Source organism: Anas acuta, chromosome 3 (assembly GCF_963932015.1).
Source record: "Anas acuta chromosome 3, bAnaAcu1.1, whole genome shotgun sequence".
Lineage (NCBI taxonomy): Eukaryota > Metazoa > Chordata > Aves > Anseriformes > Anatidae > Anas > Anas acuta.
Window position 1 is genome coordinate 19,307,649 of NC_088981.1, and position 14,927 is coordinate 19,322,575.

The 14,927-nt window shown below is 37.3% G+C and overlaps 1 protein-coding gene across 6 annotated transcripts in view; it reads left to right on the forward strand.

Moving 5' to 3' along the window:
• Window positions 1-14,431, forward strand: part of KCNK2 (potassium two pore domain channel subfamily K member 2) — a 130,172-nt gene extending 115,741 nt beyond the window's left edge. For all 6 annotated transcript variants that reach the window (XM_068675978.1, XM_068675982.1, XM_068675977.1 and 3 more), the window contains one exon: window positions 12,190-14,431. In XM_068675978.1, coding sequence (XP_068532079.1) covers window positions 12,190-12,513 — 324 coding nt within the window. In that variant the 3' untranslated portion in view covers window positions 12,514-14,431. The remainder of the gene's footprint in view (window positions 1-12,189) is intronic.
• Window positions 14,432-14,927: the final 496 nt, after the last annotated feature.

The window sequence follows — 14,927 nt, forward strand, 5'->3', positions numbered from 1 at the left end:
AAGCAAAACTCAAAATTTCCCAGGCTATACAGCACAGTGCTATGCCAGAGTTTCTTTCCTCAGGCACCAGGAATGTATCTCCTCTTTCCTCTTTCAATTCTTTCTCACCTTTGTAGCCTAAACAAGCATATTCATTTTGTCTACAAAAAGGAAAACCTCATTCTTCAGATATATCCAAATTCTCTTGGCTGATGCAGGTATTAAGGATTTTGCTGTATACAAGTGTCTCATGTGTTTTAGGTTAGATTAAAGACAGACATAACATAATTCGTACCATTTGTTCAATTAATCATATCCCTGTTGTTCAGAAATATTCCCCCACTTTTTAACCCATTGCTTAAGCATGTCTGAAAAAAATGCATAACAAAAAATGTTCTAGCAGTAACTACTACAGTGTCAGAAATGTGGGAACAATTTGAGAAAACAGAATCATGGCACAGTACTATTTGTGTGCAAGTTAGGAAAAATGAAATATTTCTGGATTCTATCCTAATTTTGTAAGAAGAAATTTGTGTTCAAATATAGTGTATTTTGCTGTGAGATGAACTGTTTGATTGAACAGAAGCATTGTACAAGTATTCACTTTACAAGTAACATTTTATGACTTTAAAACTGCTGTTCTCAGCTCATCTTTGCTATCTGTCCAGGAAAATTCGAGTGAAAAAGTTGAGACAGTTCAGTGGAAATGTAGTCATTAAATCTCTTCTTTGCCAGCAGAAGCCAGAGGACACTCTGAATTTCTTGAATTATCTGTTTTTTCAGTTAAGCTTAAATTTATGATGGTCTGTTCCAGCTTCTGTGGATGCAGATTATAACAGAAGAATCTATCTGTAGTTCAGATAATAGAAATAAGTGCAATGGAAAATCCTAGTCATAAGCATGACTTTTATTTTTTTTACTGTTTTTTTAAGGAAACATTATGTCAGTTTTTGGGGGGAATAGCTCATTATTCCCAGAAACAGCCTTTAACATTGGAAGCCATGCTATATACTGAAATCTACTGAGACAGAGGCTATGATAAAATCTATAGGATATATCACAAGGATCACTGATTCCAACTCCTGGGATCCCAAAATATGACCACCCTCCACCCCAGAAAAACAAAAAATGTTATTGTTTACTTAGAGTACATATTATGTAAGGAAACCTCCATATTCCAAGAAATTGTTGATTATGATTATCATCTAATTTCCTGTTCAAATTTTTCTCTTTACTAATGCTGTTTTATTGTTCTTAAAAGCAGTTTACATGAGGATTTGTGGTAATAATGCATTATAATGTTCAACAAATAAAATATATATATTTTTCATGATACCACCAGAAAAGTTTCTCATATGCATAGTGGAGTTGAGATTAAAAAAAAAAATCTGGTCAGATATTCATTGATCCACAATAATGCTGTATTTTGATATTAAAATACAGATAGCCAGAATGTCTTTCGGTTGCTCAGGTGGCCTTTGTCTCCTGAAATATTCTTGAGAGTTTTGAATGCCTCAGATGGGGAGGGAAGTGAAAGACAAGTAGAGGCAGAAGTGGGAGTTTTAGAAGGATAGATCTGCTGCTGGAAGCAGTTCATACAGTAAGATAGATGAAGTGTCAGAAAGTCATTGGAACATGCTGTGTGCTAAAATCTTAAGTAGGCGATCTGTCTCTGAAGTTCAGCTTCAGAGTACTAGCATGCCTGAAACTCCCCCCTATTCATTATTCTCTGTACTCTGATTACTCAGAGCACTTACATAGTCTTCTGATTTTAGTCGCTTTGAAAGGTAAAATTTCAGCAGGATTTTTTTTTCCTTGTCATATTTTCTTTTACCTCAGTATGCAGCAGCTTCTGAATTTCAGTGTTTCCTGCAAAGATGCCTGCCCAATCAAGAATCTTAGTTATTTAGGCTATAAGTTTCAAATTCCCATTTATAAGATTAAGTGCTTGCATCCCTTGGCCTCAAGTTGTTTGTTGGCATTTGTTACGCTCTAGTCCATTCAAGCTCTAGACTCCATTTAAGTCAATGAAGATGTGATTAACCTCCACTGTAGATTTTAACATCTGAACTAGTAATCTACATTGTCTTTATAGTCGCTGGAAGGAAATGACTGTTTCTAGTATGATCTGTTCAAATTTTTTAAGGTATCTACCTTAAGATGATGAATTATATCCTCAAAGAGCCTGTTCTCTTCGGTGTATATCAAGAGCCCACATGAATGACATGTGTTAGATATCAGCTCAGTTTGGACAAGTGATTTTTCATTCTGGGTGTTGTTCCTTTGAATTGAATGACATGGTTCCAGCCTTAATGACCAAATCTAAAACTTGATGAGAAATAGCACATTCATTTCTTGTGAAAATTCGAAAGGTAACTGTTATCTTTGGTATTTATAAACAATTTGATTCATCTGAATCATCATTCTGTTTAATCCTTGGCACCAGTGGCAGATCTGTCACTCATGTCTGTCAAAACAGAATTAGGCTTGTCATGATGATGCCATGGAGATTATTGCACTCTGTAGTATTTGTTGTCTTTTCATTTTACTATAGCTTAAGGCTAAATGCATTCATACAGCATAGGGGGCCCAAACTTAAAGAGAAGGTGAACCTTGTATTTCCTGAATGTGTAGGCATTATGCGTGGAAATGGTATGGTATCTCCGTCTTGTTTTATTATTTTTATTTTTTTAAAGGAATTAAAATTAGTCATGTCTGACTTGACAAAACAGCTGAGCCAAATTTGTTGCTCATCCATGCTGAAAACACTGGCCTTCCTTTCTCCCTGCTTTATCCTCTGTCCTTCCCCTGGCCTTCTCCCCAGTTCTCTGTAGTATGCTACACCTCTGACTTAGCAATATATCTGGTGATTATTTAATTGTAAAATGAGTGGACTCAGCTTGCTAGGAAAGGGACATAAGAGTTTTGCAAGACTTCAGTGAATTCAATCAGCTTAGCAGGCAAACAGGCCTCAGAACCTGCTCCATGAGGGTATGTGACTGAGGAGGAAGGAGGCTTTCCTTCGGTAACAATGAGCTCTTAATTTGGCACTTGCTATTTTATGAGACAACATCCATTGAGTTAGAAATGAAACTGATCAGAATAACTCTTCAGCCTGGTGATTAGAGGCTTTTTACAAAGGTATGAACACATTGCTGATCGCTTGCATGTTGCCTTAAGCAATTTGCCTTAAGGAAAACAACTCAGGGCTTTTCCTTTTCTTACAAACAAAACAGAATACATTTCAGTAATGCTAACGATCATCTATTCACAAGTTCAAGGAGTTGAGTAGAACTTGGTGCAAGCATGTTCCTAGCAGAAATATTCCAGAGAAATATTTGTAGGAGGCAGTCATAGTGCAAAAGCAATTGCAGACGAAGTCCTTTTACATGAGTGGTTAATGGGGGTGACACAATTCTAGGATGTGCCAGCAGGGGATTGTTGAATTTCTGTAGGAAAATGGTGTTCCTACTGCAGATGTTACGAAAAGGAATATTGCCAGAAAACAGTCCCTAGCTCTGTGGCCTAAGATTCAGGAAGAATGCGGAGCTCTACAAAAAATGGCAAAAAAATAAAGAGCTGCCTGAAGAGAAGTCTGCCTAGCTTTAAGTTTTTCTCCCAGTCTGTCCCAAATGTGCGGAAAAGTGTATCTGAGAAAGAATTGCAACATACAAAAAAATTGTTTCTAATAATTTGTGTCAGATGGGGAAGAACATAAAGTATTAGGTCATAAAATATTTGTGTAATAAATGCAGCTCTAGGCCTCCAGTCAAACTTGAATAGCAATAGGACAGAAAAAATAAATAAATAAAAAGATGGGACTACATCCCTCCATAATTTTTCTCAGTCTTGGAGACATAGAGTCGTATTAATGTAAGAAAAAGGAAGAAATGGCTGACCTGATTTTGAATGAAATTTGATCTAATTCTGAAAGATCACAAGTATAAGCTACCCAATGTTTTTCTAGGTCCTGCCCTTGCAACAGTCTAGTACTGAGTTTCTGTGTTGATCACTCTTTTACAAGTACACCACTGTACTCTGTACAATAAGAAATTTGAAAAGATACGTTGTTCTGTTAGTCTGAGAGAAACTAATCTGCTAAGTGGTTTTGACACTTTATTTCTTGAGATGTCTTTCTTCATAGCTTTGTGTACATCATATGATGCCTGTTTAATTTAATCTCAGATTCACTGCACACACAAAGGTAACACCTCTGTTGTTATCATATTGTGTGGCTTATATTTATATCCTACCTCTTAGCAGAGGATACTAAAGCTCTCTAGAAATGCCTGTGTTGTTATAGTATAGTAAGGACCAGGTCCCTAAGTGATGTTGGTGTGGTGTTGATTACAAGAGAAGTGCTACCCAAATACACCTCTGTTAGCAACTTGGGCACTGTGCCTGGCAAGGGAAGGTGGGCACTGAGGGCTATTGAATTTGCAAAAATAAAACTGGAGCAAATTACTTACACTTCATAGCAAGATAGAAATTGATTAAAGAGTTCTGTTATAGCAATGGCATTTCTCAGAGTTAATTATACACAAAGACTCACTGAATGTAGGTTATCACCATTTACATTAGCAAATCTTGATTTTTAATTTTTGGAGACAAGATGTAATTGATCCTTTAAGCCATTGAGACAAATGTACCTGTGACTTAACTGTATTGACAGAGTGATATTTAGTCTTGAATGTCTTCAACCATAATCCTCATCATTAACATTATTGAAGACTTTATTATTATTTATTTATAATGTTTGTAATCTCAGAGCTTGGATATTATTAAGACAAGATACTAGAACATGTTAGCAATAATGAGTGTGTATGCATTTGATAACTTTCTTGTGGGAAACTCTCTTATGGAAGAGTCCTCAGACAAAGCCAGTTCAGCAGAATAACCTTGCATCTTCAAGAAGCCATGTTGATAATGAGGAAATTATGTTTTTCAATAATGGATAAAAAGGACTGAAGACACTATGGAATACTTTTTGTTACAAGGGGTAAACGCAGTTGAAATACTCAGGTGGAACAACTTTAGTGGAGCTTTAATATTTCACAGAAATATTACTCCAGATATCGATATTGGAAACTTAAGGATTAAGCAATTTTTGGTGGGACTTGACCATGTAAATACAGTAGCCAGTCTTTATTTAGTACCAAGTCAAAATTAGGTCTTTTGTTTTTATGTTCTCTTCAGCATATCTTTATAAGGAGAAAAAAAAAAGTTCAATGAAATTATGAAAGTTATCTTTTATCCTGTGGGAGAAATTTGAGAGAGCCTTTCAACTGCTTGTGGCTTGGATTTTGTTATGTTTCTAGTATAATTCTCAAAATGTTTGCTATTTTTGGCTGCAGCAAAGTCATGGGCTATAGAGAATAGACTACATATTGGCCTTCTGAATTACATTAGGGTCAGCTGATACAGCTTCATGTAAACTTAAACTTCCTTGTGATTAATTCTTGTGATTCTTGTGAGTGTAATTCACACCTACTATGTTGAGAGGGGTTGGATGCTCTCTGAGGTAGATAAAAACAACTGAATAGAACGACTGATTTTGATAGGAAAATATAATCATCTCTTTTTTGTTATGCCTGAAAGTTCATTAGCAAAGTGGAACACTATGGATGGAGCTAACCAGGCCAATAGCTTGTGTACAGTAATAGAATATAAACATGTAGCTCTATTCAAAGAGGTGTCTGATAGGCAGTATTGGGTATCTAATATGATTTGTTTATATTTCTGGAGGAGGAAAAAAAAGAGGTAAACCAAAGCAAAAATGTGGTGACTGTTGTATTTGGCTCTGTTTGTGATTAAAAAAAAATAAATTTGTAAGCTACCTGTTTCTATTTAGTTGAATCAGACCATGAGAGATCAAAAGGGACACTTCTGTATCTGCCATCTGTCGTATCTCCACAAAATATACTCACACAGCTGCCACCATAGATGCGTCTCCACAACAATAATCAAAATTTGCAGGCTCTCTGCATTCCCATTGGGTAGTGTGGTTTATTTTATCCAAGGTATCAGATGTGCTCATGGAAGTTATGTGGGTGAAACCAAACAGTCATTGCTCACTGGAATGAACTCACAAACATTATTTATTAAAGGATTGAATAATCCAGTTACCAGTGGGAGAGAATTGTTCCCAAAATACTTCTGACCACCATGTCTACAAAAATATCACTATATAATTTAAATGTTAGTCCAGAAGATGCAACTTCATAAAACAGAACCTTTCCCCTCTGATATTTGGCTTTAAAAAAAAGGGATACCTGTCAGGGGATCCAAAAGAGAAAACTACTGCTTGATTTTTACCGTTCAACTTGAAATTTATGTTTGGTGGCTTAAAAACTTGTATAAGAGTTCTTTGCTATAGAGCTGAGGTCTGGGAAGAACAAATGAATGGAAGACAGTGATTAAACTCCTGGGAAAGCTTGGCATAGGTATCTTGTTAGTGCCCGTGGTCTTTCATCTCTGTTGTGTTAAAGACAAGTAGACAAGAGTCTTCTCTACCTATTCACTGATTATAGCCCAATGGAGTTAGGATATTCTCTAATAATGCTATAATTAGAAAATACTAAATGCCATATACTACGAATGTGAATTTATTTACTTTGACTATAAATTCTTGATATACAGGAAAAGAATGGTGATCAATCAAAATGTCTGTGAAACCTATCTTTCCCTATTCTGCAATGATGAACATAAATTTTGGGCAGAAAGAAGTGGCCTATGCTTCCTTAGGCCTGCAGGAAAGTGAGAAGACAGAGACAAACCCTCCTACAGAGAGTCAGCCCCCCTAGCAGCTGCATTGTTAAATACATCTAGTATCTCTGTACCTACATTTTTTTTAATTTCATTTTTTTTTAAGTGGGACTTTTTGAGAACAATTTCTGAGAAGGCTGGATGAGTTTCTTGAAAGCTAAGACAAAATGTTATGTACTCTACTCTGCTGCTGGGATAATGTGACATGTACATGCTCTTTCTAGTTTTGTCGCTGAGTAGCATATCATGGAGAGGTTAATTGGATATGTTATTTTTAAGTAACAGAAAATTACATTGAGAGAAAAAAGCTGAAAAACTTTGGAGAATGCATTAAGGATAAATGTTAGAAATCATATACTGAGGAACATCTAGAGCATTAAGAACAGTAAGGAAGGCCACTTTTTTCCCCCTCTTAAAATGCAGTCAGAGGTATATCATCTGGTAATTTTTAATTGATTTTTTTTTGGTTTGCACTAGCAGTATGACCATCATAAAGTGTATGAGCCCTGCATACCAAAGGAAACAACATAAAGGTACAGATATCAAGTAAACTACACACTTCATTTAGAAATACATATAGTATCATTTTCTTGCACAGTGTGTGTAATGTCTATGTTTTGTTTAGTACTTAATGGTATAGCTCCTCCTAGGCATATCTTTCATATCATATCTCTGAATTCTATCCAGGCAATGATATCTTCCCTTTCTGTAAACAGCAGAAGATTAACTGGTTATACTTCAACATTGGAATTTTTCAAGAATGACCCTGAGAGAGAGAGGCAAACTAAGGCAAAGTCAGAACAGTGTGTTCTTCAGTCTATTTAAGGAGGTCCTTCTCTGTTTGCTTGTTTGTTTCAATTTTATTTTATTTTATTGACCACAGCTGTGACTTAATTCAAAGTGCAGACTACTCATATGTAAAGGTTATGGCTACATGACTTGTGCTGTCCAGACCATACTTAATAGGATGAGCAGTCTTCCTGCATGTTGGGCAGTTCTGTTTGTATAATTATTTGGTTTCTGTTCAGAGCATGTCCAGAAAGGTCCTCAAATTCCTGATAAATATAAGGAATTAGAGTAAATGTAATGAAGAACAAGTCATGTTCTTCAGTACCTTCAAATATTTCTTTTTCTTTTAGCAGTAGCGTCCCCTTGGGCATGCTTACATTCAGGATTATGTGATTGGCCTCTATCCAAGATCTGAGCTCAGCTAGAAAACAAGAAATCTAAAACATGGTAATGAAAATCAATAGGGAAGGTGTTGGTCTCACCCGTGGTACTGGCTGAGAGACCTGCACCAGTTTTATGTTGGTATTTAGATATTTTTTGTCAGGAACAGGAGAACGAGTGATTACTTAATGTCCATGTTTTTTCCTAGGCCCATTAAATTCAGGATGTCCATGTTTAGGTAATATTGTTGATAAGGTATCTGCAGAATCCAGGAACTGTTTCATCATTCAGAAAGTTCATACAGTATTTTTGGTGTATAGTTTTTTTTTTTTTTGTTTTTTTTTTTTTACACTGACTTTAACAGGAATGAGAAGCCACACTTCAAAATTGCTCAGATACTGTTTCCACCGTATACTGGTTGAAAAATTGTGAAATTAAAAAGCTGACTGGGTGGCTGCGCCCAAAGAGTTGCAGTGAATGGAGTTAAATCCGGTTGGAGGCCTGTCACTAGTGGTGTACCCCCAGGACTCAGTACTGGGGACAGTTCTCTTCAATACCTTTATTAATGTTCTGGGTGAGGGAATCAAATGCACCCTCAGTTTGCACACAACACCAAGTTAGGCATGAGTGTTGATCTGCTCAATGACAGAAGGGCTCTGAAGAGGGATCTGGATAGGCTGGACTGATGGTATAAGGCCAACTGTATGAGGTTCAACAAGGCCAAGTGCCAGGTCCTGTACTTGGGACACAACAACCCCAAGCAGCATTACAGGCTGCAGGGGGAAGAGTGGCTGGAAAGCTACCCATTGGAAAGGGTCCTTCAGGTACCGCAGAATCTGAAGTTGTGTGCTGTAATGAGGTAAGAGAATTTGAGAAAAGTAAATAAATGTTACAGAAGGTATGTAGAGATTTTTTTGAGCAGCATAGGCAACTGGCATTTCAATCGCTTTGCATAAAAGATTTTGTGGCTGTCAGTGCCCAGATGAAGAGGAACTATAATGCGGTATGAAGAAATGTCATACCCTAAGGACAGAAAGAACCTGACCATAAACAGAAATGTCCATATGGATAAAGGGAGGATCAAATTTTGAGAGCAAGTTGCTTATGTTCACTGGCAGTTGAAAACTGCACATTTCTTTTTCTGTAACCTTTTGTACTTGAATCTGTAAGTGCTATGGAATTGAGAGTTTTATTCTGAAAACATAACATTTTGAGTGCATTTCAGTTCACACAAAAGCAAAGCAATAATTTGGGGTACACAGAGTTCACACAGCACTGAACTTCTAGTTTCTCCTGCTGTGCCAATTACCTCTGATTTACTATTAATGTATTTCAATTCTGCTTAGCAACAGCACAACATTTTTCAATGCTTTCAATAATTTTAATATAAAGCTGAAATTGTGCCAAGCAGTATCATAGCTCTGGTATATGGACAGATATGATTGAGACCACCATGTTCATGTTCCATATCACCTTAATTGGAACATGAGTCTGTCTCCAAAAGGCATATCTAATGATGTTTTTCATCTAGCTGCATGCATTTGCTTCCCTAAAGAAATCTAATTAGAACTTAGTAATTAAATATCCTAACAACTAAAGTTTGAAAATTCTCCAGAATAACTAACATGCATGAGTTACACTGCCTGTGCAAGACAGCTCCATCACCAGCATGTGGTGAGGGGGACTGGTGGGGTAATTCGGAGCATGTACTAAAGGTTACATGTACTTGCTATTGTCAGAAGCATGGCTAGCTGTTTTTTCTTTGCTGGGAGAACATGAGAGAAGCAGAAACAGAAAACTATTAAAAGGCAGGTTAAAAAGGTTAGAGGGAGGCAGTTCAAGATGCTTGCGGCTTCCAGTAGATTGCCAAGACACAATTTTAAAACTAGTAATCTGATAAAATCCATTGAATGTGACTATGTGAAATGGCAGAGGTGTGTATATGAGCAAAATAACTGGAATGCTTACACAACTGGTGAAAGCTACAAATATGCTGGGTAGAATAGAAACCCATATACTGGCTAATTGCTCCCCCAGCCAGTAGCATGGTCCAGAATCTGAGCAGCCTGCCTTTATACAAGATTTGGAGCAGGACAGAGCTGCCCTAGGGTGTGAACTGATACTTCTTATCATATTTTTATTACTTGTTTACTACAAATAAAAATATTGTAGCAGTTGAAATGTTTCAGCAGTACAGATTACATTATTTTCAGATCTGAAGTGCAGTGTGTCTGATCCTAATTGCGCAATTTAAATACTAATAATCATTCAGCTGAGCAAATCCTCTGTGTATTACAGATAATAATCCCTGTTTTAGAAAATATACATAATGGGTTCACATTAGTCAACGGTGTAATTCATTGAAGCTGAGACAAATGTAAAAAAAATGACCTCTGGGTAAAGAGAGTTTTTGTTTTGTTTCTGGAGGGGGGAAGTTTTCCTGAGACCTTGTCACTCCTGAGTGAGCTGATTATTTTTTACTTTCATTATATTCCTGTTTTCCACTGTACTCTAAAGCATGAATAAGCCTTTGGCCACTTTTCTCTGCTAGCTTACCCCCCGTATTTCTCTTTGTTAATTTTTATTTGATTTCTGTGCTTGCCAAGTCCAAGCTTGCTTGCCAATGATTGAAATTCTGGACTGAGCAGTACCAATTAGACTAATTTATTTAAGTGGGTTAATTCTTCTAAAATGCCTTGCTTTGGAGTTATATTTATCAGCAGTCTATCTTCCCTATGCTATACCTTCCAATTAATAAGCTGCCCACAGAGACAAGATTTAAAGAAAAACAATCTATTTCCTTAGCCCTTATAACAAGATAATCTCCTCAAAATGTGCCTCCTTTAATTACCTATATAACTTGATATTGTAATGGTGCTTTGGTTGAAATACAAGAGCAAAAATATAAATAGCATATAAATTACAAGGCCATAGTTCACCTCAGACTGTTATATGGGTAAGCTGCCAAGTCTGTCTCATGATCTGTCCAAGGATGATGAGGATAATCTGAGTCTGTGCTGCCTCCCTCAGCAGTAGTCTCAGAGTTTGAGCTTATAGGATGTTGCATTTTTCCCAATACTGAAACACAGAAATGGTGGAAAGGAAACTTAAAGGGTAAAAAAAATAAATGGTAGTTTTGATGAAAGTTTAATGAAAAATTGGTAGTTTTTAATGATAGTGCCTGTTATATTGACAGGCTCTATAGAAAAGATGCATAGAGTGAGGGAACAGGAGGTAAGTGTGTGGCAGGGATGTACATGCACAGAGTCACAGAATAGTTTGGGTTGGAAGGGACCTTAAAGACCATCCAGTTCTGACCCGCTGCCATGGGCAGGGACACCTCACACTAGAGCAGATTACTCAAATGTATACATACATGAAAAGATAATGGTTGTACAAACCTAAGCATCTTGCAACCAAGCCAACCTGACTGGAGATCTGTGCACGAGAGGGGAAATGCCACCCTCCAGCTGTATGGTAACTGTACCACAGCCCCATGTGCTGACTAGCGGCCTCCATTTACTCTGGGTGTAAATGGTGACAGCTCCAGGAGTCCCACACTGCCATTGTGTGTGAGTTGTTTTAGCATATCACTTCAGAGGAGTCGGGGTGGTAAGCAGACATGTTGCTGACATGAAGCTGTCACTGTACTGGCGCTGTGTTCGAGCAAGCACAAAAAAAAAAACACAACAACAAACAAAGAGAATACCAGCAGCTGATGCTTTCATTTGTAAAAGCTTTTCTGTCTAAATTTAGAAAATTCTTTGCCAAGTCTCCTAGGGATCTTTCTGCAGACAGTAGAAGTGCTCATAAATAACCCTGCACCCTGGTAGCAATACATAGCACAGCCTGGATTGCTGGGATTTCAGCATCCCCTGACCAGCTGGATACTGTGCAGCTGCCAGGGCTCCAGAGCATCTCGTTGTTCTTTGCTGCCTATAATTCAATAACAAACTTCAGCAGAAAATATATATATATATATATATATATATATATATATATATATATATATATATATATATATATATTTAATGTATTATTTTTTTTTTTAGAATTGCTGTTAACTCTTCCCAGTGCATCATTTTTTCTTGTTTAGTTGCTGTCAATAAAGAAACAAATCTGTGGGATGAGAAATCTGTACCAACTGCGGCAGCTCTGCCAGCCCAGAGACACATTGGGCTCACCAGGCTTTCAAGGCTTTCAAGCCTACATGGTCTTTAATGTGCTCAGCCAGGTTATGCTTTTTTTTTTTTTTTCTTCTCATTTTTGCTGCAGGTAGGGGAATTCAGAGCCCATGCTGCGGAGTGGACGGCCAATGTCACCGCAGAGTTCAAAGAAACGCGAAGGCGTCTCAGTGTGGAGATCTACGACAAGTTCCAGCGGGCTACCTCCATCAAAAGAAAGCTCTCCGCTGAACTTGCTGTCAACCACAATCAAGACCTGACTCCTTGCAAGAGAACCCTGTCAGTCAACCATCTCACCAGTGAGAAGGACATCTTGCCAGCTCTTACAAAGACGGACAGCATTTATATGAATGGTTTGACACCGCACTGTGCAGCAGAAGAGATAGCCGTTATTGAAAATATTAAGCAGCTGTGACTTTGGATCCCACCCCATGAGAAGCTCTTGGCTTAGACTAGCCATATACCTTTTTTTCTCCACCCTGTCAATGATCAAAGCTAATAGCATTTTATATGTGTGCATGAGTTCCACAGAAACTACAGTCCCAAGTTACCATCACATCTCTTCAAAGACACAAAGATGAATGGCACTTCTGTTATCAAAAGATGCTGGAACAAGCAACGTCTTCTGCCTTTATCTGCCCAGACTGTTTTTCACTTCTCCTAATGTGCCATATGGCCTAAAGAATGAATCACACTTGTTTATGGTAACAATGTAGCTTTGAGGGATCAGTCCTTAAAATTTCAGGGTCTACCTTACTGAGCCTAGGAATGGACCATATATGGACTACAACACATTTGTAAATGGCAAGAAATTCTTATGCAGCCTTTTACCTAAGAAATTTTTGTCAGTGCCTTATCTTTTGAAGAACCAGAACCTCTACACTTCCTGTATGGTTTTTGTTTGTGTGTTTTTTTCTTTTTTTTTTTTTTGAGAAGTGTATTTCCTTTGAGCTTTCATTCTTCCTGAAATGATGGTGTTTTAAAGGTGTCTGTATTGAAGATACCAACCAGCATCAATGAATGCCAAAACTCAACAATCATCAAATGATGTTCTTAGCTCCAAATTTAAAGGCACTGCAGTCTCAGAAGTTTCAAACATGTCCCCCAGAAGCATTTTGTTTTACTCAGGTCCAGGTGATACTTGTTCACACTGACTTGTAGAATTTGCAGACCCTATTTGGTCTTTTTTCAAGCAGTGTTTTTCAAGCAGTTTTTTCTCTGTGTCAGATGTACCAAAAAAAAAAAAATCTGCAGCTTATCAATCACTAAGTTATTTGGTGGATGACAAGCAAATAAATATGGCTTTTTTAAGGAGAGGCAGGATAGGCTTTTAATTGCTGTATTCTAATAACCACATTCAGAAAACAATGCAGAAAAAAAAAAAGTGTTTTTTAAGAAGCATAAACCTTCTGCCAGATATTTGCTCTGTGACGATGATTCTTAACTTCCTCTTTAAGTCAAGTCGCACCAGATGCCATATGATATTTTACACAGGAATCCTGCTGGAGTGCTTTCCTGAATGTCACACTGTACAGTGGCTGCCTGTGCCGGAGCTGTGACTAACGTGGGAATGCAATCGAAACTGGTATCACTGTGACTTTGTACATTTCAAAAAGAGATGGCTCTGAATATAAGTGCAGGCATGAAGAAGAGCTGATAAATAGCACAACCTGAATACTGATGATTGTTCGGAAAGGGTAGGCTGACGAGAAGCAGATCTAAACCAGACTCTGGGTTTTGTTTACTGGTTTTAAGAAAACACGTTAACTTTGATTTTACGTCCTCTATTTTGCTTATAGGTGTACATGAGATTCAGAAGAAATGCAGGATGGAATGGATAATTTTACATTCTTTTCTTATGTTAGTCTATTGTAACCTGGCTGTACATAAAATGAATTGAACAGGCCTTAAAGAATAATTTAGGCTCTGTGAAAATTAAAACAAAACAAACAAAAAAATCAAAAAAAGCAAAACACAAAAACAAGGCTTTGCTGATTGGGCATGATTCAAGTGGCAAATCTTACAGCATCTCTGACCATTAGATAACATGCAAGATATGAATGTTAATGTTTTTGGATGCTTAGCTTGTTTTCTAATAAATATAAGTTAATATGTAAATTCAGTCAATTCAGTGTAAATATCAGTCAGTTAACATTTACAGAGAGTACGCTTTTAAAATTTAAGAAGTTCCATGAAACAGCACCGAGCAATGCTCTTATAACAAAGACCCTTGTCTCCCCAGCACAGTGTTCTGAATGTCCACATGGCAAGAGTTCATCTTGCCATGTATAAACTGTGAATTGTAATGAAAAATAAAGTTTTTATTAAAATAAGTTTTTCTGAATCTCCTGCTTGCTATAACTGGAATGCTGAGAAATCATTTGTGAAACTGATTTTGTGTTTTCACTGGTTAGAGTATAGCAGTTTGCCACCTTCTTTAATTTAAGCTGGTTTAGCAATAAAGGCTTGACTCATCCAGCACAGGAATATATTTTTTTCTTGATATTAAAAATAATGCTCTTTGGATGCTGTACCCAATCTTGTGTTTCTTTCTGTTTTGTTCAAAAACTTGGGAGGATGAAGTTTATTCTGTCACATGCTATGGAGCTGCTAGTGATCTCTGTCTGTTCACTGATGGAGATGCGGGATGCTGTGCTGGTGGTAGCCTTGCGCAGAGGTGTGTGAACCAGCTGCCCTATGGGCAGTAACCTGCCACACCAGAATAGTCATTCTAGCAGCGGATGATTTACGGTGACCTTTCTATGTTTTGGCCAAGCAATCATTGACTTGCAGCTGTGTGGTGGTAAGTAAAGACTAAAGAGTGCTATT